Here is a 24,863-nt window from a genome sequence, read left to right on the forward strand (position 1 = left end):
ATTACAAAATTATTAGGCAGGATTTTTTGGTTTTCATGCATGCTTGGGATATGACATTGGTCACACTTCGTGTCAATGACAGCGCCTGTCAATCAGTCAATAGGAATAAATGTCAAACAGAAATAAATACCTACAAGGCAAAGCTGATATTTACCTTTCCATTAATTAAATAATGGTGCTATATAAAGCAAACAATTGCCTAATTAGCTTTTGATGATAAGCATTATATGCTTTTTCCAGAAAAAAAATGTCGTGCCAAGTCGAACAAATAGCGGACTGTGGGGATATATCTAGTTTAGGGAGGGCCTTGTTTATATCGGACAAAGAAGGTGAATATCTTAATCAAAGACATTTTTAATTTATAAAACTAGTTGTATGTACAATATGTTTCTACATTTTCATTTTATTACAGATTCAAATTGGTTACCTCTTTGTGCTATATCATTATCATCTTGCAGTAATTTATTAGCAGTTGGGTACAAAAGTCGTCTTTGTTTGTTAACTAATCAATGGATTAGTTCAACAGACAGTAATACATTTCTGATATCATGGAGTGGAACTTTATCATCAGACATAACATTTGTTTTGGCTTTACCCATATGTCCATCACAACAATCTTCTCAGGTAGGTACAGTAAACAATATTTGATAAAACTACATAAATAAAATATGCCTAATTCTGTTTCATTTAATTTACAGAATGGCCCAGATTGGTTTTGCATTATTGTTGGATTTAAGAATGGTAGTGTTGGATTTTACACCAACACAGGGCACTTATTATTACTTGAAAAATTAGAGGACAAACCTGTGTTGAAAATCTCTTGCCACACAGGAACATATGGGACTTTGCCAGATGATGTACACATACTGTTTCAAAGTTGTGAGTGTATTATATCTGGCTCTAGCCTGTTTCAGGTGCTACGAAATGCTAAAGCTCAACTAGCCAAAGGTAAGTTCTGTTTTATTTGATGGATAAATTTATTATTTTATTCTTACTACACCTAATACTAGGTAGCATTTTCATCATATATTTATTGTAAATTAGAATTAAATGTTTGATTTTATAGTGCGGGCTGGTATGCAGGATGAATATTCTGTGGACAGTCGCAATATTAATATACGCAAGTGGATGTTTTCTGACCAGGAAACTATCAATGATGCTGCTGTAGTTGGACTAGACCTAAAAAATACCTACGATCATCTTTTAGCAGCGTCCACTTATGGGGGCTATGATGTATGGTAAATATTACTTGTTTGGCAATTGATTTAGTGAAGGACAATAATATTATATTGTATTGGGGTAAGTTTGCATAGTGGGTTAGTCCAGTGTAAATTGTATTTTGAATATTTAAGCATTTGTGGTTTTAGCGCTAAATGATGTTGACCCAGAGTTCAGTTTATTTTCTCAAAAGAAAATGCTAAATATATTATAAGCAAACTTATCTTTAAACAGGATGATGGTCACAGTTGTCAAAACAAGCATCTGGTTTTTAACTACTACTGCTAAGTTGCAATAAGATTTGACACATATATTTTTAGTTCTTCCTCATTGATTATGGCAAGGTATATAGTATGATAGCGAATTTTATAAATGATCTCAAAGTTTTTTAATGAATATGGCAAATCGATTTTTTTATATTGAAATATGTCAACACTTAGACCTTCATACTTGAGAGCCTAAAGAGAGCCTGTATAGCAATACATTATAAGTATATCACTAAAACAATACAATTAAATTTAAAGTTTCAGTTTTATGTTCCCTTTTTTATAGGTACCGATCTGTTCCACCAGTTAACACATTAATTCTTGGAGCAGGTTCCAAACCCTATGTTGGTTTCCATTACGCTTTAGAAGGTGGAACAGCACCACCATTACAGGATGTTGCAAGAGCGGTTGCAAATAAAATAAAATCAGCTCTCCCGTAAGTAACAACCACTTACTTGAAGAATTTTCCCAAAAGCATTTCTTGAAACCTTGGTCCTAATTTGAAAGAATATTTCTGTTATGTGCAGGGGCTGGTTAGGAGGCGGGAACCAAGATAATTCAGTAGCAGCAAGTGAGCCACTAGTACGATCTGAAAACTTGTCGATGCGTAATGGATTCTATGATGGGCAGCGACATGGGAACGTCGTTGCTGTTTCACCTGACCGCCGTCTTGCCGCAATCGTTGATAACTTTGGCCGAGTCGCCGTTCTTGATGTCACACGAGGGCATTTGATCAGACTCTTTAAAGGCTATAGAGATGCCCAGTGTGCATTTGTTCAAGTTCGTATTTTTCAATTACAAGGTTTTACATTACCATGAATCTCGGAACCAATATTTACATTGTTCGTGTATTTATTTTACAGATTTTTGAAGTAGATGACAAGAAACCACAGCTCTCAGTGGTTAAGGAATTAAAAAGAGCAATTTTTTTGATTATATACAATCCCAAAAAAGGCCTGATTGATATTAGATTAATGCAAAGAGGAAACCGAGTGGCCGCATTTACCGCTACAAAAAACGGCCTCCTTTTATACAATACATGTGGTTTAGTTGGTGCAGAAAAGAATTATTCATACAAGAAGCTTAATTTACCAGAATTCCAATGTGTTTTGATAGATCCAGATGGAAAGTTAAAAAAGTTTACCATACCATTTTATTACGCATTGGAAGGAGAACATTCGCAACGATCCAAAGACTTGCATGCTCTGAGAGACTTACGCGAACTATTAAAAAAGCCATCTACTTGTGCAGATTATGTTGATGAATTGATTACAAAAGCATCAGAACTGAAAACGTTGGATCTAAAAAAGCATTTCTTAGATTTAATGGTGAGAAAATATGAAGTGTCACCAAAACTAGTGATGGCTTGCGTAGATGTATTTTGGGATAGTATTGAAGATGATAAAGTCAACCTTCAAGATCTCGAAATTAAAAACTATTTTGCGAATCTCGCATTAGTTACGTTATTCTTCAGAAACATTAATAGCGATGACACTGACGATATGCAGAATTTAATGGATAAAATACGAACATTTCTAAACACTCCAAATGAAGAAGTAATAACAGAGAGTGCAGATCCAGATACCCCGTTAGAGGAAGCTGGTCAACCTTTGCATTTTGAACTTTTAGAAGATGACAATTGTATACTAGAGAGATTGTTGACTCTCGCTCAAGAAAATAATTATAAAGAACCTCATCACGCCAGAGTTACATTTGCGGATAGTAGTACTAGCACTTACAAAGAATTTATATCGTGCTTTAAATTAGATGAAAAACTAAAATACATTTCCTTGAAATCTGATGCTTCATCAGAGAAAATCAGTAATCTCGCCTGCATTACATTTAAATCCATATTTAAAATTACTGACGTTACTGCACTGACTACCTTTGTCAGAGACTGCAACTTGGATCCGAAAGAAATTGTAAAACTATTAATTATGCATTTAATGGATATGCCTTTGGAAGAAATAAGCATAGAACTTATTGAGAAGTTTATCAAGGTTTTATACTATTTATGCAACGTTACAGAAGACGCCACTTGTATAGCTTACAACGAGACATCGCCGTGGTGGCAAGATATCCGTGATCTGCTCGTAGACATGTCCTGCCCTCTTAGAAGCATGATAGTAGCAATGGCTTGTAAATCTGTTAGCAAAATGTTCGAAGCTAAATGTCAGGAGAAAGAAGAAGATATCTGGGAGTCTGTTACAAAAGAAAATGCTAAATGGGGTATATTGATCGGAAAATTAGAAGACATATCAATTCTTAGTATTATTCTTATGTTCAAAGATTCTTTCGCAAGCACATCACTTCAGCGACTGCAAATGAGTGAGTTCAACATCAATCTCAAGTACATATATACGAGAGGGAAAGGTTCTGTGACAGAATTAATAGCGAAATGGTTGTGTGGTATGGGAGTAGTACCAGAAGCTGTCGTGGCTAATGAATTAATCGAGAAATATTCTAGCCTTTGTACAGAAGAACCCGAATCTAATGATGAGGATGATTCTGATTATCTTTTCATAGAAAATAATCGGTTCTATGTCGACGAAAATCCTAAGATATTTAAGTGGCTGTCTCTTTTACGTCAGCAGTTTCCGTTAAGTACTTCCTCTGATTACATAATAGCGAACATGTGCTGGGAATATGCTATGGCATGGCAAAAATCTATGCAAAACTGTGAATATCTTAAAACAGTTCTACGATGTCTAGAATGTATCAGAAACTTGCACATAAGATTAGGTTTGTTTTCTATTATATGGTCTACTTATATCAAACATATCTTCGAAATGAGCTGCCGCTTAGTCAATAAAGTCGGTAGATTACCTAAAGATCCACTGTGTCTTCAAGATGTTGGCTTTGACAGTACAAGTATGATGCATTTCCTTGATACTACTACAAAATATTTGGATGAATTTCTGAGTTGCTCTAATACTTCCGTTACTCAAAAGAAAAATAAAATAATATTTGAGAAGATTTGGGATGAGAGCACCCCCTCCTTAGTAGAAGTTGCGCAAGAAACAAAAAATGTTAACAATAATATACTAAATTTAAATCATCAAATATCGTGCACTGTATATTACATGTGCCACTTTAATGTTAAGATGTCCAAACCACTGGACAATCTGTACGATATTGACTATCAATACGTATTAGAGGCTTTGGCAGGCAACATGGTTAGCAGAGAAATAAATATGAAAGCTTCAGACAAACTGAGAAACCCTAGAATGAAGTTCATAACAAAACTAATTAGGGCAGCTGTGGAAACAATCAACTCATCAGAAAGTGATGTTCCTTACATTACTTACGATTGTGAAGAATGTCTAACTTGGATAGAAAAAATCACTCTACTTGCCGAGCTGTGGAACATTGATGGCGATTTCGTAAAACGTCAGCAGGTATGAGTTAGTAACCATATGGTTACCCCATCAATCAGAGTGGATAGGCTTGCTTTGCATGAACTCCGGTTCGCTCGGGTCAAGCTCAAGAATTCACGCTTGGGTTTTTTTATCAAAGTCCTTGAGCACTCTACTTTTCGGTTTCTCGTTGTGTTAAGAAGCTACATCAGCAGGAAGAAAAGGCGATATGGTTACGATTCGCTTTCCGAGTCGTTATCAGGGGCAGATACATTTTTTATTTAAAAAAAAACTGTTTTTAATATCTTTATTATATTTTTTACAGGTCATTTCGTTATATCACCTTGGATATGACTTAGTAGCTGAAAATTTAATTGGCCTAGTAGAAGAACCTGAAGTGATTCTTCCACCTTTAATAGCTATAACAACACAAAGATTTAAAAGGGATCTAGAACATTCCAGCAATCAACCGGAATGGATAGTTTCATTGCCTCCACAACTTTTCAAGCGCATTCGTATAACGGTGAGTGTATAGATTGTTTGATTTGGGTCGAATTTATTTTGAAATGATTACCTGATCATTTGCATTTTCTTTATAGGAGCTCGACACTTCGATACCAGCCCATCCATCACTGACAACCACCAAAATGGTACTCCAAAAAGTACTTTCACAAATGGATAAGAGAGCCAAAAACAATGACACAAACATTCAAAACATAAAATTAATAGACCTATTTATAGAGAGTTGCGATGTATTGATAAGGCGAAAGTTGTAAGCTGAAACTCAGATGTACAATTGTTTAATGCTTTCCCGTGGGCCAATTTTTTATTTTGTTTGTGAATGTTGATTGAGGGATCATATATCTTGTTTGCGATACCTGGCAGTACGTACCCATTCTGGTAAAAGAGGATTTATAAGTTGGTTGGTAGGTAGATCAACTAGGTAGAGTAAACCATTGGATCATGAGAAAGCATTGTGATTGCCTACATTACAATAAAATACCTTAATGTATAATAGAATACGGGAATTAACGCGGAAATAAATGCCTAACGTTTCGGCGCAGGTTGCACTCGCCGTGGTCGTGGTCCAGTCAGCCTGCGACCACGGCGAGTGCAACCTGCGCCGAAACGTTAGGCATTTATTTCCGCGTTAATTCCCGTATTCTATTATACAATAAACATGCAACGCGAGAGTTTAAAAGTTATGAATTAAATACCTAATATATTATTATGAAGAGAATCATCGTGTTTTATTTTAAAACAAAGAGTCAAACCAGAAAATTGAAATGATGAAAAGTTTGTAAGCATGTGACTGCCTGCAGACGCCGCGCCAGTTAGCGGCAAGGAGGTGATTCCGAGTCTCATCAGGCTCCAACTTGACCGGCCGGAAATGTTACATTAAAATTTTTAATTTTATGAGATAGTATTATTCGTTTGCGACTAAGACAAACAACATTAGGGGTTAGTGAAGATTTTAATTTCCTTATTCAATCTGATATCTATGGGTCTGATGAAAAATATCGAAATCCTTGTTTTGATCATGAAAAACGCTGGTAAATTGGTATCAAAATTCAGTTTTCTTAAGTAGTAGTTAGAGAGGCATCGTAGAGAAAAAGGGCTTATTAACAGAAAATAGGCAGGTAAATGCCTAAACCAGTAAAATTACTCTGTGGGGTGTGTTATGTAGGTACTCGTGATTTAATTAGTCGCGCAAACTGTTTATTTGTTTAACTTTGACCACAGTCCGCTATTACAGCACAGGTAGGTAGGGCCCTCTTTATTAAAACCCGATTTGGTTCCGTCACATTTATTTTTACGGGATGGTGGCCGTGGTAGTAACTAGTAGGTAGGTTTTTTTTGGTATGTAAGCAGCTGTAGGCATGAACGCTACTTAAAATGTTAGTCGTTAAGCCGGTGTGAAAACAGTATAGCATAGTACTACAAATCGCGGGCAGTAGTATCTGGCAATACCAATTTCAAGACTTGTCAAATTTTTACAATTGTCAAAAATTCCTTTCTGTCAATGTCAAGTCGGCAAAAATAATAAATAAAATATCGTTTTGAGATTCTCATTTATAATCCTATTTCATCGAGGTTTTCAGTGTATTAAATTGAAAATATAAAACTTTAACAATGGCTCCAAAAGCTGGTGGTGACTCTGCTAAAGTTAATTCAGCAGTATACAAAGATAAAAGCAAACCAACTGACATAAGGCTCAGCAATATCAATGCCGCAAAAGGTAATAACATCTGTAATTTTGAAATCAATTTCTTGGTAATTTTTGACTTAAAAGTTAATCTAAATCTTATCTACGCATCAATACCACTGTAACTTAAGCTAGGACAATATCGCATTTTATCCAAAATTATTTATTATCATATTAAAACAATTTGAACTCGTGATATTTCTCGTTAGATCTATGGTTTATCGATGATTAACAAAGAGTCATTCTCAGGGTGTTTCGAGTATTACCTATCATTCTCTGACCGATTAACTTTGAATTATGGCATGAATATAGAATATAATGTTTAAGTATACATTATAATGTAGTTCAAATAAAATTTATTATTTTGCTACTTGATATTTTGTTTTTCTTTATTCCTTTTGTAGTGTCTATAATATCTTAAATATCAATAGATAAAGAGTGCTCCACAATTCTGGGATTTATTATTATACGGGAAAACAATAACCAGAGAATAAATAACTGAATTTTTTTGTGCAATTTACCTAAATAAATAATTTAGATAAGCACATCTATAATCTATAAAAAATTTAATGTAATGTAATATTAAAATAATCTTAAGTAAGTTCCAACATCATTGTTTTTAACAGTTTTATATTATTAATTATACATTGTAGGTGTAGTATTTTTGCATTACATAGTTATGTAGCATTAATGCCTAGTTTCAGTTAGCAGTAGTTTATCTTTTCAAACTGGTCTGTTTATATGAGCCTAAGCACTATCAAATAGATAAACTGTTGTTAAATGTACCCCAGAAACTGGGGGCAAGCTTATTTAGGGTTAAGAAAATCATTATAACTACTTAAACGTCCAATGGATGGAATGAATGGATGTAACTTTATACATTATACAACATAAGAAGTGTATATTTTCTCATTCTAGCTGTATCTGATGCCATCCGGACCAGTCTGGGACCTCGTGGTATGGACAAAATGGTAATACATAATATTATTATTTTATGATGTTTTTCCATGTAAAACACAAGTATTTAGCTGCATCCGGTGAGACTGGAAGCCAACTCCAACATAGCTTGGAAGAAAGGCTAAGTGTATGATGTATTTGTGTTATGTTGGATCAACACAAAAAGAACCAATGGACTTAAATATTTGCTATCTATATAAGAATGAAGCCTTTAGGATACTTTTTAAACATATGATTGATTTCAGATCCAAGCTGCAAATGGTGAAGTCACTATTACAAATGATGGAGCCACAATTTTGAAACAGATGAGTGTCATTCACCCAGCTGCCAAAATGGTAAAGTTCGATATTATAATTTCATATTGGTATGTTTAACTTTTGTGATGTAGAAAGTAAACATAATTTTCTATCATACTTATTTTTATTTCAGTTGGTTGAACTGTCTCGTGCACAAGATATTGAGGCTGGTGATGGCACCACATCTGTTGTTGTCATTGCTGGAGCTCTGCTTGATGCAGCTGAGAAACTACTCCAGAAAGGGATTCATCCTACAGTAATTTCAGATGGTTTCCAGAAAGCCCTGCAAATGGCCTTGCAAGTAAGAAAAATATGTTATTTTATATGTGTTGAAAAATTGTGGGAAGTATTATTAAACTAAGCTATCTTATTTCCATTATTTATCTTTTTTAATTTTTAGGTTGTAGAAGGCATGTCTACCCCCGTTGACTTGACAAATGAAGATGCGCTGTTGAAAGCAGCAGCCACATCTCTGAATTCCAAAGTAGTATCACAGCATTCAACAATCCTTGCTCCTATTGCAGTACAAGCTATTCGTGCAGGTCAGTATTTGTCTTACTTGAGTACCCAACTCAATGGCTACCATTTAAAGCTTTAATCTTTTACTATTGAATAGGCTAGTTCTTACAGAACTACTTCTCAAATTTCATAAAAATATTAAAATTTGCTATTAAAGGGTTAAAACCTTTAATAGCAAATTTAAATTTTAGAGATTGGCTTGTAGTTTTAGAGGACTGTGGAAGAGAGTGCAGAACTGACAAAACAAAAGTATAATGTGAAATTGTAGAGTTCATTTGTTTGTTTGGTTGAACAAGCTAATCTCAGAAACTACTACTGGGCATTGAAAAAATATTTTACTGTTGGATAGCCTATTTATTGAGAAAGGCTATAAGCTATATATTATCACGCTACAATCAATAGGAGCAGAGTACCAGTAAAAATTGTTACAGGCACAGGGAAAATTATGACATGAAATGGTTGTATTTATTACAGTTATGGAGCCCATCGTAGGAGGAGTTGGCGCACGTGTAGACCTTCGTGACGTCAAAGTAATCGAACGTATTGGAGGAACAGTTGAAGACACTGAACTTATACAAGGTCTTGTGATTCCGCACCGTGCTTCTAACGTCAGTGGTCCCCACAGAATTGAGAAAGCCAAAGTTGGACTTATACAGTTCTGCATTTCACCACCAAAGACAGACGTAAGTAACTATCTTGTACATGTTTTTGCTATTAGAAAAGTTTTTTTTTCCTCATAATGTGTAAAAGCCGTGACGAAATTTTAATAATTTATTTTAATTATGTTACTTAGATGGATCATAATGTCATCGTATCTGACTACGCAGCGATGGATCGTGTATTAAAGGAGGAGCGCCAGTACATTTTAAACATCGTCAAGCAAATTAAAAAGGCCGGATGTAATGTTCTCTTGGTTCAGAAATCTATTCTAAGGTGAGTAAATGTCTTGCTGTTAAATAGTTCTTAAATATGTACAGTTATTTAACAACTTTATGTTATTGTATGATATCACAGAGACGCTTTGAGCGACCTGGCCGTGCACTTCTTGGATAAAATTAAGACCATGGTGATCAAGGACATCGAACGCGAAGACATCGAGTTCGTGTGCAAGACCTTGGGATGCCGACCGATCGCCTCGCTCGACCACTTCACCGCAGAGAACCTCGTCAACGTGGACCTCGTGGAGGAGGTGAACGAACCCGCCGGAAAGTATATCAAGGTAAGAACCCGAAACTCATAGCTACGATTCCAAAAATATACTATAATCGGGGAGAGGAAGGATTATTACTAATTGTTTTAAGCACCTAGATCAAATCAAATCAAATCAAATCGGTCCGTTCGCAGATGACGGGTTGCGGACAGGGCGGGCGCACGGTGTCGGTGCTGGTGCGCGGCACGAGCGGCGCCGTGGTGGCCGAGGCGGCGCGCTCGCTGCACGACGCGCTGTGCGCCGTGCGCTGCGTGGCGCGTCGCCCCGCGCTGTTGGCGGGCGGAGGAGCACCCGAGGCGGCGGCGGCTGCGGCGCTAGCCCGCGCCTCTCTGGCCGCGCCCGGCGCCGACCACTACTGTCTGCGCGCCTACGCTGACGCGCTCGACGTTGTGCCGTCTACGCTGGCCGAGAATGCGGGTAAGGACCGAGTCGATTTTATCCGTTCTGCATCTTTGGGATCTGGGTGCGACGAACCGTTCGCCGTGGTCCGACTTGAAATTTAACGTCTACGACGCTATCCAGGGCTGAACCCGATCGAGACGGTGACGGAACTGCGCGCGGCGCACGCGGGCGGTGCGGAGAGCGGCGTCGGCTCCAATGCGGGCGTGAACGTACGGCGCGGCCGCGTCACGGACATGCGTCAGGAGCACGTGCTGCAGCCACTGCATGTCACCGCGTCCGCGTTGGCGCTCTCCACCGAAACTGTACGCGCTATACTCAAGATCGACGACATCGTAAGTGCCTATGTGATATTCTCTCATATTTTAATGAATTAAGCCACCGATTCCCAACCTTTTTTATTCCAAGGGGGCAGTATCCCCATTGGGAACCTATGGACTAGACTATTACTTTAATTCTACTTTTTATTGTAATGTATTTTCTTGTTACAGGTAAATACTTTAAATTGAAGTGACCAGCTTACGTCTTAATGTTACGATGATAAGATATCTTGTTAAGTTGTATGAACAAAAAAAATAATTCTTGCTTGCATCGCTAGCGCTTTTTATGTTACAAAATGTCGAACTTTAATGCGTTCTGATTAACTGTGCCTGAATTTTAGATATAAAGCACATTGATTTAAATGTTTTAACTGCAAAAAGTTAATTTTCTGTTTTGAAATTTATTTTGTGAGGAATAAATTTCGATTTTAATTCATTAACTATCTAGTATTATACTATAGTGGATATTTATTCTTAAATAAACTTACTAAATAAAAAAACACTATTTCGTAGTTTTAATCACTGTTTATTATTAATTTAACGTTGATAGGGGTGAATTTGATTTGCAGCCTTAATGTTAGTTTTAATAGCAGAAGGTGCTTTTGGTAAAGAAGGTGCTTGTGGGCCGAGCTGAGGAGTGGGCCCACGAGATGGCCCCATACCCGGGGCTACTCCAGGTGGAACTATTGATGGGATGCCAGGGCGTAAACCCTTTCCTGTCCCCACAGCTGTCACCAAAGCATGAGTGTCAGTCATACTATGTGTTGGTTGCATTCCTGAAACAATTTAAAAGCAATGTTTACACACTTAGTCCTTGATTCAATGGGTAAAATCCACATAGCCAAGGTATAGTAATATTTTAGACCAAATTGAGTGTAACAGACAAATAGAAACTAACTAAGAAAAGCACAAAAAAAATGTCTACCACTACTGCAATATTATATTTTGCAACTTATTTGTACATCAAGATGAATGGAAATGCAATTTATTTACAAGGATAGAATGGAGTTTCCACATTACTTCTGAATATTGGCCAGACCAGCAAACCAACATAGTAACTCAACAAATGATTTACAATTAACAACAATGTAGCACATTAAACTGTATTAGGTTTTTCTAGGTATCCTTTGAATTCCTGAGATAAAGTATAAATTATATTAAGAGCACATTCACATGGGAAGTACTTAACGTGATTTTATTCAGGCCATAATACATATTCTAACACCGGATAGAGAAAAACATTTGTATCTATAAATGCACATCATCAAAACACATGTTAATTGCTTGTCATGTAAACATGCAGTTAATGATGAGAAATGTATGTAGTCAAAAATAAGTCATTACAGGAAGAAGTCTAATATCATCAAGGTTGTGTCTATGATGATAATGCACTTACCAGCAGAACGCATTGATTCTCCATCCCAGTCTTCTCTACCTTTAGATATTATTTCCCACACATGGCTGACAACTTTTGTAAATTGTGCTACTTGTTTCTGAAAACAAAAATAAAAAATAATGAACCAACAATTAGGCAATGACTTGTATGTCTTGTATGTACACCTCACAGATTATACCATTGTTTCAACCAATATACATTTTTCAAAGTTTAGGCTGTATTTTCTTATTTTCTACTACTTTAATTATATTTGATCTAATTTTAACATTGTATCTTGGTGTATCTGCTACTGGGTAGCATATTTTTGAATATTTAACAGTCAAATTTGGAAATATTTTAAAAGTAAATACCTGTGCAGTATCATAGCTTAGAGTACTGGCTTTATGATTAAACTGTTGAAGTCTCTGCTCTGCTTGAGGTTCTGGCTTGGTACGTAACAAATCTGGCACTAAGTCATGGGTGCATGCTGGCACTCGCCCTTCCGTCAAACGAGCCAAAGCTTCATCACGTTCACAACTCAATTGTAGTGGTAATACTATTCTAGATCTCAATGATGCTGCTAGTTCGGCTTGAAGTATTTTGCTCAAGCCAGTTAGCTATAAAGTAAGGATTTCAAATTACAATATCATTCTATTTATTGGTGATATTTTCTTTTTATTGAATATTGTAAAACACTTACATGTCCAGATAAAATGGCATAATTATCAAGGAAGGTAGGCCAATTTATAGTTTCATATTCGGTTTCTAGTTTAGTGATCAGAGCTTGAGTTGCAGTTTTCAAATCATTAACTCTATTTAATATTGCTTGAATTGTAGTCTCTAATTGTTTCTCTTCTCGTTGCTGCATATTCATATTCATTTAAAGTAGGTTCACTAAATATTGTGTTTCCCTTAACACCAGATCAATATAGTAATTTTTGTTCGGTCAAGTTCTTTGTTTTTTATCCAGGCTAACGAAATTACGAAACTCTAATGGAGAAAAATTAGAATCAGCGTAAATATTAAAAGCACAAATCCGAAGATATAAATGCGTCACATAACTGTCATTTGTCAGACTTGTCACAGCTAAACTAGTGCAGCACCGATCACCATTCAACCATTCACATAATCATAAGCTATTAGTCGATTATTTATGGCACAGAAAAATGAATATAATTGAAACATAGCTGATTGTGGTTGGCGCTAATTTATGCATAGACGTTAGTTAGAACAACTTTTTCATGCACGCATTAAATACATTACCTACGTTTGCGTTTTACTACTGCTAGATCGTGTTAGTGTGTGATTCTCCATCACCTGCACTACTTTCCTTAATTATATTAATTGATGACTGTTTAATATTTTTCAGTACTTACAGGAATTAAATCATTTGGACGTAGTTATGAAAGAACGTTCCAATCCACACGCAGGTCGAACTGAGTAAATCGCGTTTTTGTAATTTTGTGGTACGCTTTTTTTTGGTAGCGAGTACAGCTAAGTAGTATGTATCACTGCAACTAAATAAATAAACTTTATTTTTAAATATACTTGTCACTAAAATTTATTCATATTTCTCATACAAATTATGAAAAAAATGCACTTGGAACGTTTTTGAAAAAAGGCTTAATGTATGGAGGTAGATTTTAACTTAATTTGCAAAAACGTTCCAATATGTTACAATTGCTATATTTTGGTAATTAATATATATATTTTCTAAAACATAAGTAAAACAATGAAACATTATTAAAACATATTTTTTAAGAAATATTAATACATAGCTGGACCCACGCAACTTCGCTTGCGTCATATAAGAGAGAATAGGTCATAATTTTCCCCGTTTTAGTAACATTTTTTACTGGTACTCTGCTTCTACTTGTCGTAGCGTGATGATATATAGCTTACAGCCTTCCTCGATAAATGGGCTATCATACACTGAATGATTTTTTCAAATCGGACCTGTAGTTCCTGAGATTAGCGCGTTCAAACAAACAAACAAACTCTTCAGTTTTGTAATATTAGTATAGATAACATTTTTTATTGCTACTCTGCTCCTATTAGTAGTCGCGTAATGATATATAGCCTATAGCCTTCCTCGGTAAATGAACTATCTAACACTGAAATAATTTTTCAAATCGGACCAGTAGTTCCTGAGATTTGCTCGTACAAACAAACTCTTCTTTTCATTCAGCTTTATAATATTAATATAGATAACATGTGATGTATGTGAAATATGTGAATGTAAATTTTATTGTGATGATTTTCCATACGTTGATACAACTGTATCAAAGCATAAAAAATTATCAAGCTAAGAAGCTGGATTTCGATCTAGATGATGAATAAAAATTATAATATCACAATTTATTCATCATCCAGATCGAAATCCAGCTCTTTACCGAATCCATCAGCATCGTCAATGGCATCATTATTTTACTTTTATTGTTGTCTTTTATTTACGCGAACACGACACATTTAAATGAAACAACTTTTACGGATTATTTTGCGATTTATTAACATTTTATTTAATTGACTTTTCGAACACTACAGCTTTGGGTTAGTCCCTGAGTACCCCGATCCCCGAGGCCGCCGTCCCGGAGTACCCCTATTTATTTTGTCTTGATAAACGATTCTTTAAAATCAGTTTAGCGTAAAAGTACCGTCAGCAAATGATATGTAAAATACATTTTTACTAATCAATACTTAACTTTAAGGATTAGGAAAAGATTATTAAGTCGTGCTTGGTTAAGGTAAATATTATAATCAGAGAATACAATCCAGAGTACTCTCCTAGAGCAATGACAGGCCTTAATTACATATTATCATCTGTGCGAATGTGCATCTGTCTCGCATGTCTTCCGTCACATGAAATAGAAGATGGTTGTTTGGCAATAATGGAAAACAGTGATAATGATTGATAAAGCAACCTACGATACGGCACAAGACAATTTGCGTTTTAAGGCAATGATGATGATGTTGATGTTCCATTTTGAGTTCGTATTTTGATTTTCTGTATTGAAAAAGGAACTAATGTGATAGTAATTAAAGCCTGCGATTGTTCTAGGAGGCTCTAAATTATATTCTCTGGTTATAATATTAGGTCGGAGAAAAAGTCTTTTCGCATTATAGTATGTATGAACTTGTAATAAAATCTTTTCTCTACGCAAAAAAGCTATTTGGGTATTAATAATATTATATATTATTAATATTTGAGTACCTCACGAGCTCACTGAAAGAAACCTAATGAACCGTGTACTCATTTGTGATTCTTGAAGCCAAAGAGATTTTATTACAAGTTCATACATACTATAATGCGAAAAAACTTTTTCCCCAACCATATTTTCCTTAACCAAGCACGACTTTATAATCTTTTCCTAATCCTTAAAGTTAAGTATTAACTAACAAAAATTTATTTGACATAGCATTTGCTGACGGTACTTTTACGCTAAACTGACTTTTAGTCGTTTATCAAGACAAAAATAAATTGGGGTACTCCGGGACGGGGGCTTCGGGGATCGGGGTACTCAGAGACCCGGTGTGGATTCAGTGTGGATTCAGTCCAACACGTATTGAAACAGTACGATCCAAATGAATTGTCATTTATAATTGTTATTTTTAAAAACGTTCCAAGTTGATTGAGTCATTATTCTTATTTTATTCAGTCCAAAATGTAATAAAATATAACGATCCAAATGGCATGTCACTTTTTTATTTATTTTAAATTTCTTAAAATTATTTATTTTAAAACGTTTCAAGATGGATTGGATCGTTATTTCTATTGCATTCAGTCCAAAACAAATAAAAATAGTACGATCCAAATGTAATGTCACGTTATACGATTACAATTTAGATCTTTTGGTACGTTTTATCATTTAGACCGTGTAATTATTTCAGTAGTTATTGTCGTAAAAGAGTCAGTGTCTTCACCACTAGATAGGACGATCCAAAATACCTAGCTTGGGCTCAAAAACTCAATTTTGACCACCTTGTGGATTGGAACGTTCTTTCATAACTACGTCCATTTGTTCCACAATTTTATTTGATTAATAACGACCATCCCTACAGGCGTGGTGGGCCCAGTGGGCAACTGAATTGAATGCTGTCATTTCATAACTTGTCATTTGTCACTTGTCACTTGTCAGTTCTCAGTCAGTCAGACACATACATCGTGCCAGCAAATTGCAAGGAATAGCTTTTCAACTGCATACGATAATATAATATTGTTTAACTACTGGCTTCTTGAAGCGAAACGCGCCCGTTGCCCACAACAAATTAAGGCTATACAGCTATCCGCACGTTACATATTACTAAGACTTTCTTGCACCAACTCCGTAATATGGCTGTAAACAAATTGTGGAGTGAAGATTGAATTAAACAGATCAGTTTTTGCATCACCAGTAACACATACATAAAAATCCTGCTAAAGTGAGGGCACTTGGAATTGTTATCTGATTTTATCCTTAATAAATCAAAATGGAAATGAGTGAATCAAATTCATCAAGAACTAGAGATCGACAAACTACACCATCTGTACCTGCGCATGATTGGAACATAGAAAACTATGAGGTAAATTTGAATTTTGTGAACTAACATTTTTAATATGAATTTTGGGTATACATCACAATTACTATTCATTAGAATAGAACTTAAAATTGCATAATTTATCTGTAATAATTAATAAAATATTCTTTGTAGATGGAGATATCCGTTCAAGAGCCAAAAGGAATGAGTTCCCATATGAAACCCCATGATGTCATTCAGGACAATAATTATTCAAACAAGGTTTCTGTAATCAGCACTGTATCAAGCCAGCTAAGCAATGCTGCAAGCAACAATATAGCTCAGACCCCTGCACAGTATGGGACCAGTAATTCTAGTTTATCTACTCCAATACCATCAATGTCGAATCGTATTGCTGGTGATGTTACTCTCACTCCTAACCACAGTGCATTTACACCACAGTCTGTAAACCCCCACAGTTCAATGACTGCACTTACTCCAATGGTTAGTGGGACAAATCAAGCCAGGAATAGTATAAGAGTACAGTAAGTAAAATTACATACATGTGTATATACATAAAATCATGCTTTCTTCCCAGGGTAGGCTGAGACCAGAGAACCCCACTTGGTACAATCCTTACAAACTTTCTTTGCTTCATTCAAATCCATACATTCATCTTGTCTTACAGAAAAATATCTCATATTTTTTACATTATAATGTATAATTTTACCCAAAAAAACATTAAATTTTTTTTCTCTTGCTCTATGTGACTATGATAATAACACAAGTCATGTTTGTTATAGGAACTGTGTGTCAACTGTACATTTAGGTTGTGAACTTAAATTGCTAGATATTTACTGCCGAACACGATTTTCTGAATATAACCCAGCAAGATTTCATGGAGTGGTCATGAAAATAATTGATCCTAGAGCTACAGCATTGGTATTCAGGTAAACATAACAAAAAACATTTATAATGGTATCAATAAATATTTTGTTATTTTAAGAACTACTTAGCAGTCACATTTTGGAGCAGTGGCTTTAATAAAGTAATATATTGCCTGCTACAATACTACCTGATAAGCTAACTAATACTAATCATATTGGACAATATTGCTGTTCAAAAAGTATTGTATGAAAATTTTATTCATAGTTAAATAACTTTGTTATCTCTTGTGTAATTTTTTTATGCATTTTATTGCAAGCTGCTCAGCAGTGAGACATTTATAAGGCTTATAAAAAAAATACTGTCATAGCCAGCCAGAGATATCAGCATTCATAATTTCTTTCTTTTTTACTTTTTCTCTTGTGTTTTTTTTATGTTTCTCACAATATAACTTCTGTATTTCAGATCTGGGAAGGTCCTCTGTACAGGATTAAGAAATGAACATGATTCTTACATAGCAGCCAGAAAATTTGCCAGAATTATTCAAAAACTTGGTTATCCTGTATGTATTAATTACTACCTTCATTTATATTAATAGGCTGGTGTAATTTCTTGTATATTTTAAAAATTTTCTTTTCAGGCTAAATTTCTGGATTTCAAAATTCAAAATTTTATTGCTACTGCAGATTTGAGGTTTCCAATAAGGTTAGAAGCACTTCAACAGGCTCATGGACAGTTTGCATCTTATGAACCAGAACTATTTCCTGGACTTGTTTACAGAATGGTACGACCTAGAGTTGTACTGCTAATATTTGTCAATGGAAAAATAGTTTTTACAGGTAAGCAAAGCCTGCACCAAATGTCTACTTTACTACTATTATTATACTATGTTTTACTTACTTGTGGTCCAAACAAGTACTTAAATAAATTAGTTGGGATTTAATCTAAAAAAATTCAAATCAACAGTCTTTTGTGTCATGGGTACTCCACGCGCGTAACCCGCCGGCACTCCCGGCAGACATGCCCGGTGGCCCTGCCGCCGGCACCGTGTGTAGGAGCCGTCGTTGTTATGCTGATTATTAATGAAAAAAAATTTTTCTTCCAGGTGGTAAAACAAGAAATGAAATACACGAGGCATTAGACATAATTTATCCGATTTTAAGAAGTTATCGTATAAGCTAATCTTAATGGTAACTTTATAATGGTTTTAATATTTAATTCATATGGTACAACAATAATGGTAGGTGCTTAACCTAGGGACCTAGGTTCTTTATTATGTTAAGCACCATTATGGATGTTTATGATTAACTGTAATATAATTATTAAGCTATTTAATGAATATTGTTTTTTAATGAATAATAAAATAAAAATTGTCTGCTCTATTGTGTTGTATCAATATATTTCAGTATCTACATTACACCCGATTTAGAGGTCTCTTATTACTGATATAATAATAGAGACATATGAATGTGGATACAAAAAAAAATAACAGATTGTAGGCAGTGTAGTACGTAAGTCGTGTTTGTATAAAACTAGATTCATTTTTCAATTTAGTAAGCAGAGCCAACTAACTGTACAGAACTCTATTTATAGTTTCCAAGTGCGTGCACAGCATTATAGAGTCTGCTACAATCGCAGAAACTATACACTGCCGACTGCGTCATAGAGGCGGTAAATGTTCATCTGGCTTTAAGGATAAATACTCCACTTCATATATTATGTAGTAGCCCGTCGCTGCCAAGAAGTCAAAATATAAGAACAACGGACATAGGAGCAGAGTGCGAGTGGGTAGTGCAAAATTGGCTAATTTCTTACCCGAATCTTGAGTAAAACCATCTAAAACAAACCCTAAGCGAGAAACTAGAAAGGTTAATAAAAATGCATCTTCAGATACTTTCGATGTTATTATATCAGTACTTAGTAGGATTCATTAAAATGTAACAAAATGAACGTATTCTATATGCACTCGTTATAGCGTTCGTTGGCTCTATGTGAACAAGGCATGAACCACAGACCATGTCCATTCAACCTTTGATAGGTTGAATGGACATGGTCTGTGGTTATCTCTTTTAATCTTATTCATTCCGATACCATTCCGCACGTGGAAGCCAGAAAGGAAGTTCCTACTTCGTCTAAATGGTGGCATGTAGGCTTGCGTTGAATAGGAAAGCTTTAAAACTACCTTAAAATTAGCTATACCATATATTGTTAATTTCAAGTTGGTCACACTTGTAAGAGGGAGTTGTGACCAGTGACAATTCCCGCCGAAATTAACGTCATTTGATATTTCGGCAAAGTGGTCACTGCTGGACAAAGAAGTTGTAACAGAAAACATCTGCCTTTTATTAACATTGAGCTGCTGCCTTTGCATTTGCACGAAAGGATACAGTCACTGCAGTGTAATTTATCAATTTCTCTGATCAATTACTTTGCATTATCATCATGGTCGGCAAATCGAGCAAACTGTTTGTGCTAAAACGCGGTAAGTAAACCGGTGATATTGCCCTCTTTTTATTGATGATCGTTTGATCTAATTATATTAGACAATACTTTTGCACGTAGTATATTGGTATTGAAACCTGATTCATTATAATACCGCGTTGTACAACAATTGTAGTTCGACTCTTGCCTTTGCAATGATTACTTTTAAGCATGAATTCTCATGAAGCCTTAACTTCTTTGATTGATTACAGGTGGTAGAATGGAGGAGGTGCACATAGATAAGATCACGTCAAGGATAAAGAAGCTATGTTACGGCCTGAACATGGATTTTGTAGACCCTGTAAGTATTTGAGGACACAAATTATATTGACCTTCATACCTATAAAATAAAGTTTTTTTTCCATGGGGGTAGACAGACACCTAGGAACATAATTGATTATGATCCATACAAACTCTATTCTATAGTAAGACTAAGGGCCTGACCCATTTATTTTGCCTGTAAATTGGTCACTTTTATAATGGGGTGCTGCATTTTCATATTCATATTTTTACTGAATTTTTATTATTATATTTTAGGTGAGTATAACATTAAAAGTGATAAGCGGTATATATTCTGGTGTAACTACTGTGGAATTAGATAACTTGGCAGCAGAAACTGCTGCTACTATGACTACTGATCATCCCGATTATGCATTGTTAGCTGCTAGATTGGCTATATCTAATTTACACAAGGAGACCAGAAAGCATTTTTCAGGTAAATACAATTTCTGATTCACTTATATTAAAAATTATCATTATCATATCTCATGTATGTAAGTATTATACTTACATACTTCTGCTTGTAAGTATTTATTTATTCAAGAAGATAGTGGACTCTTGAAACTTTAATTGAACTTACCATATTCATGTTGCTAGATAATCAGATATTATAATTTTTTTATTAATTATTTCATGGTTAATTTCAAATGTTTTCATCAATGCGGGCAACTGATGATTTTAAAAAAATAGGGGTCCTGGTGTATTTGTAGTCTTTCTTTATCTAATTATTACAGGACAAACAAAATTAACATTAGAAAGACTCAGATAAACAAATTGCATCTGTTTAGTCTAGTCTGTTACTGCTTACTGTTTATATAATTAACTAAAGATTCTGTATTACATTTTAGATGTAATGACTGATTTATATAATATTATAAATCCACATACCAAGGAGAGGACACCAATGATATCAGAATTCCATTACAATATTATTATGGAACATAAAGAGAGACTAGACTCGGCTATTGTGTATGATCGAGATTTCAAGTACAATTACTTTGGATTCAAAACACTGGAAAGATCTTACTTGCTGAAAATCAATAATAAGGTATTGTATAGCTTCTGTAAATTCATGTGGCTGAATCTCAAATTTGCCTGAGGTTTTAAAATTTCTCTGTATTTTAAATACTGTGAAAATAAGTGTTTAATCTTAGTCTTTATTTATTTTAGGTTGCTGAAAGGCCCCAGCATATGTTAATGAGAGTTGCTATTGGTATACATGGCAATGACATAGATGCTGCCATAAACACTTACAACTTACTGTCAGAGAAGTATTTCACTCATGCTAGCCCAACTCTATTCTCAGCTGCTACACCACGCCCTCAATTATCCTCCTGCTTCCTAATCGCAATGAAAGATGATAGCATTGAAGGTATTTATGATACATTAAAACAATGTGCCCTGATATCTAAATCTGCAGGTGGAATTGGATTACATGTCCATTGCATAAGGGCTAAGGGCACATACATAGCTGGCACCAACGGAGTTTCTAATGGGCTTGTTCCCATGTTAAGAGTTTACAACAATACTGCTAGGTATGTAGATCAAGGAGGAAATAAACGACCTGGAGCTTTTGCTATATACTTAGAGCCATGGCATAGTGACATCTTTGAATTTTTGGACCTGAAAAAGAATACCGGTAAGGAAGAAGTACGTGCCCGAGAACTGTTCTATGCTCTGTGGATACCAGACTTATTCATGAAAAGAGTAGAAAGTAATCAGAACTGGAGTCTCATGTGCCCTCATGGAAGTCCAGGTCTGGCAGATTGCTGGGGTGAAGAGTTTGAAACTCTCTATGAGAAATATGAACAAGAAGGTAGATTTGTGAAACAAGTACGTGCACAAGTTCTATGGAAAGCTATTATTGAATCGCAAGTTGAAACTGGAACTCCATTTATGCTCTATAAAGATTCATGTAACAGAAAAAGCAATCAGAAGAACTTGGGCACCATTAAATGTAGTAATCTTTGCACTGAAATAGTTGAATATACCTCATCTGATGAAGTCGCTGTGTGCAATTTAGCTTCTATTGCTTTGAACATGTTTGTAAATGAAGACAAAACATATAATTTTACAAAACTTAAGGAAGTAACTAAAATAATAACTCAAAACCTTAACAAAATAATTGATGTTAATTATTATCCAGTTCCGGAGGCAAGGAATTCCAATATGAGACATAGGCCCATAGGTATTGGAGTTCAAGGATTAGCAGATGCTTTTGTTTTAATGCGTATTCCATATGAAAGTGAGGCAGCCATTAAATTGAACCAACAAGTATTTGAAACAATATACTATGGTGCACTTGAAGCTAGTTGTGAATTAGCTGAAAAATATGGGGTTTATGAAACATATGAGGGTAGTCCTGCAAGTCAAGGTATTTTACAGTACGACATGTGGAATAAAGTGCCTACAGACTTGTGGGATTGGAACTCCCTCAAAGAAAAGATTGCCAAACATGGGCTAAGAAATTCATTATTGTTAGCTCCAATGCCCACTGCTTCAACTGCTCAGATATTGGGCAACAATGAATCATTTGAACCATTTACATCAAACATTTATCAAAGACGAGTTTTGTCAGGAGAATTCCAAGTGGTAAATCATCACTTGTTACATGATTTAACTGAAGCAGATTTGTGGGATGAGGATATGAAAAATTTGATCATTCATCACAATGGATCCATTCAAAAGATTGAATCTATCCCTAAAAATATCAGAGACTTATATAAAACTGTTTGGGAAATATCTGTCAAAACAACAATCCAAATGGCTGCTGACAGAGGTGCTTTTATTGATCAGAGCCAGTCTTTCAATATCCATGTTGCAGAACCAAATTATGGCAAATTAACTTCTATTCATTTCTATGCATGGAAAATGGGTTTGAAGACAGGCATGTACTATCTGCGCACCAAACCAGCTGTTAATGCTATACAATTTACAGTGGATAAATCTAAGGTCAAGAGTAAAATAATGAATGGCAAATCAGAGATGACAAACGGTAAAGCTGATGCAGATGACGCGAATATGGCTGCAATCACTTGCTCTTTACAAAACAAAGATGAGTGTTTAAGTTGTGGTTCTTAAAAAATTCCGACATTTAGTTTAATCTGTGTTAATAGTTTAAGTCTGAACCTATCAATCTTTAGAAGATAAATTAATGACTTTAATAAATACCCACAAGGTGTAATCTCATGATTGGGGAAATAGGCCAAAGATCTGGAATTAATTGATGATAGTCTGACAAGACTTGTCAGTAATGCTGACACATTATGTTCTGAAACTATAAAGATAGGCCATGTAACATGTAAAGGATTTCCAGAGTTTTTTTAGATTTTCCTGTACACGAAATATTGTAATATACCGATAAAGCAACACATTTTCATGTTTGTTAAAATATACTAGTATTGATTTACAAATAGTCCCATATCCCAACAGCATAGAAAAATCACATCTATGTTGTTACTCTACTGCTTGAAACTTTGGTTCATATTCGGTTCATACATATTAACAATTACCTAATTAAGTCCAAATATAAAATATTATAAATATTATTATAATAATATTCAATATAATTACGTAGAAAATGACCCGATCCGCACCTGCGCTGTATCTTGCGTTAACATTGACCCACATTCGTGGGACACCACATGGTTGGTGTGGGGGCCTGGATCGTATTTTAATTACTGAAAACGGTAGCAGCCCTGATGGAAACAAACCTCTCCAACCGCCCGAGGAACATGAAACTACCGCCATGATGTAAAAATTACCAGTTTAATTATTTATTTAAGATCAACCAACAATTGCTTACACATTTTACACACACTCAACATTAGTATTTTGCATTTTGCCTAAAACATTCAAGTGAATCAAAGGTTAACACCGCATGCAAAGGAATACATTTGTGATCAATTATTACAAAACAGATTTGATTATGGGTAGTTAGTTAGTAAGATTAGGATAGTATGTATTTAATTAAGTGAAATGAAAAGTTAATTGTAATAAGCAAAATAAAGTAAGAAAAAACAGCCCATTGTATTATGTTGATATTGATAATAATTTGTAATACCTATGTATGTAAGTATATACTTAGAAAATAAAATTAATATTTTTTTTAAATAAAATAATTAAAACATTTTTTATTTTGTTACTTCACCACACCGCGACCTCGTCCTCAACTGTAAATTCGCAACCTCATACAAATTTTTGTTATTAAGCCTGCTGTGTGCCATTGGGCAGCTGTGTAGCAGAGTGCCAGCCTGTGATCAGTCTGCGTAGGTAGGGCGCAGGTTTTTTTTTCGGAAAAGCTAAGATCTTAAGTGCCCAAAAGAATACATCAGAATCTATTTAACATAGCAGGCGAAAAAACCAATAAAAAGAAGAGATTCCTCCTTTTTATTATTTGAAGTGATGGGATTCACCAGTGCTCCTCTTTTTAAGCCCAATCGAATTCAGTTGCTCTATTTTTATCAAGAACATTCATTCATTCTTCTGGCTCAGTCGACACTTGCATGCTTAGGTAGATAATCTGAATATTATTTCAAACCATTAATAAAATCTGATTTGTGAAACAATATTTTGCCACTCATTCTTGGGTTCGATTACCGG

At 35.0% G+C, this 24,863-nt stretch overlaps 5 protein-coding genes across 5 annotated transcripts; 4 read left to right on the forward strand and 1 right to left on the reverse strand.

Annotated features, from left to right (window-relative positions):
• The first annotated feature begins 110 nt into the window (after positions 1–110).
• Positions 111–5,924, forward strand: Rab3-GAP (Rab3 GTPase activating protein). Its single transcript, XM_076118628.1, has 9 exons — positions 111–329; positions 413–624; positions 699–948; positions 1,067–1,238; positions 1,771–1,920; positions 2,012–2,264; positions 2,348–4,882; positions 5,166–5,363; positions 5,440–5,924. Exons 1-9 carry the CDS (start codon positions 248–250, stop codon positions 5,614–5,616), a joined length of 4,029 nt encoding a protein of 1,342 aa, XP_075974743.1. The 5' UTR covers positions 111–247; the 3' UTR covers positions 5,617–5,924.
• Positions 5,925–6,838: 914 nt separating this feature from the next.
• Positions 6,839–11,252, forward strand: CCT4 (chaperonin containing TCP1 subunit 4). The gene is made up of 11 exons (XM_076118644.1): positions 6,839–7,079; positions 7,965–8,017; positions 8,249–8,338; positions 8,433–8,600; positions 8,700–8,841; positions 9,293–9,501; positions 9,612–9,751; positions 9,833–10,037; positions 10,163–10,445; positions 10,551–10,762; positions 10,919–11,252. Exons 1-11 carry the CDS (start codon positions 6,974–6,976, stop codon positions 10,934–10,936), a joined length of 1,626 nt encoding a protein of 541 aa, XP_075974759.1. The 5' UTR covers positions 6,839–6,973; the 3' UTR covers positions 10,937–11,252.
• On the reverse strand, positions 11,253–13,191 carry MED8 (mediator complex subunit 8). Its single transcript, XM_076118657.1, has 4 exons — positions 12,823–13,191; positions 12,494–12,739; positions 12,144–12,240; positions 11,253–11,523 (listed from the first exon to the last, which is right to left on the reverse strand). Exons 1-4 carry the CDS (start codon positions 13,000–13,002, stop codon positions 11,285–11,287), a joined length of 762 nt encoding a protein of 253 aa, XP_075974772.1. The 5' UTR covers positions 13,003–13,191; the 3' UTR covers positions 11,253–11,284.
• A 3,065-nt stretch (positions 13,192–16,256) lies between these two features.
• On the forward strand, positions 16,257–18,883 carry LOC142975665 (uncharacterized). The gene is made up of 6 exons (XM_076118653.1): positions 16,257–16,682; positions 16,812–17,161; positions 17,420–17,566; positions 17,967–18,063; positions 18,142–18,340; positions 18,607–18,883. The coding sequence occupies exons 1-6, from the start codon at positions 16,590–16,592 to the stop codon at positions 18,681–18,683; spliced, it is 963 nt and encodes a 320-aa protein (XP_075974768.1). The 5' UTR covers positions 16,257–16,589; the 3' UTR covers positions 18,684–18,883.
• A 738-nt stretch (positions 18,884–19,621) lies between these two features.
• On the forward strand, positions 19,622–24,392 carry RnrL (Ribonucleoside diphosphate reductase large subunit). Its single transcript, XM_076118633.1, has 5 exons — positions 19,622–19,983; positions 20,195–20,283; positions 20,520–20,697; positions 21,110–21,309; positions 21,432–24,392. The coding sequence occupies exons 1-5, from the start codon at positions 19,944–19,946 to the stop codon at positions 23,340–23,342; spliced, it is 2,418 nt and encodes an 805-aa protein (XP_075974748.1). The 5' UTR covers positions 19,622–19,943; the 3' UTR covers positions 23,343–24,392.
• Positions 24,393–24,863: the final 471 nt, after the last annotated feature.

The sequence above is a fragment of the Anticarsia gemmatalis genome, chromosome 9 (genome assembly GCF_050436995.1).
Source record: "Anticarsia gemmatalis isolate Benzon Research Colony breed Stoneville strain chromosome 9, ilAntGemm2 primary, whole genome shotgun sequence".
Classification (NCBI taxonomy): Eukaryota; Metazoa; Arthropoda; class Insecta; order Lepidoptera; family Erebidae; genus Anticarsia; species Anticarsia gemmatalis.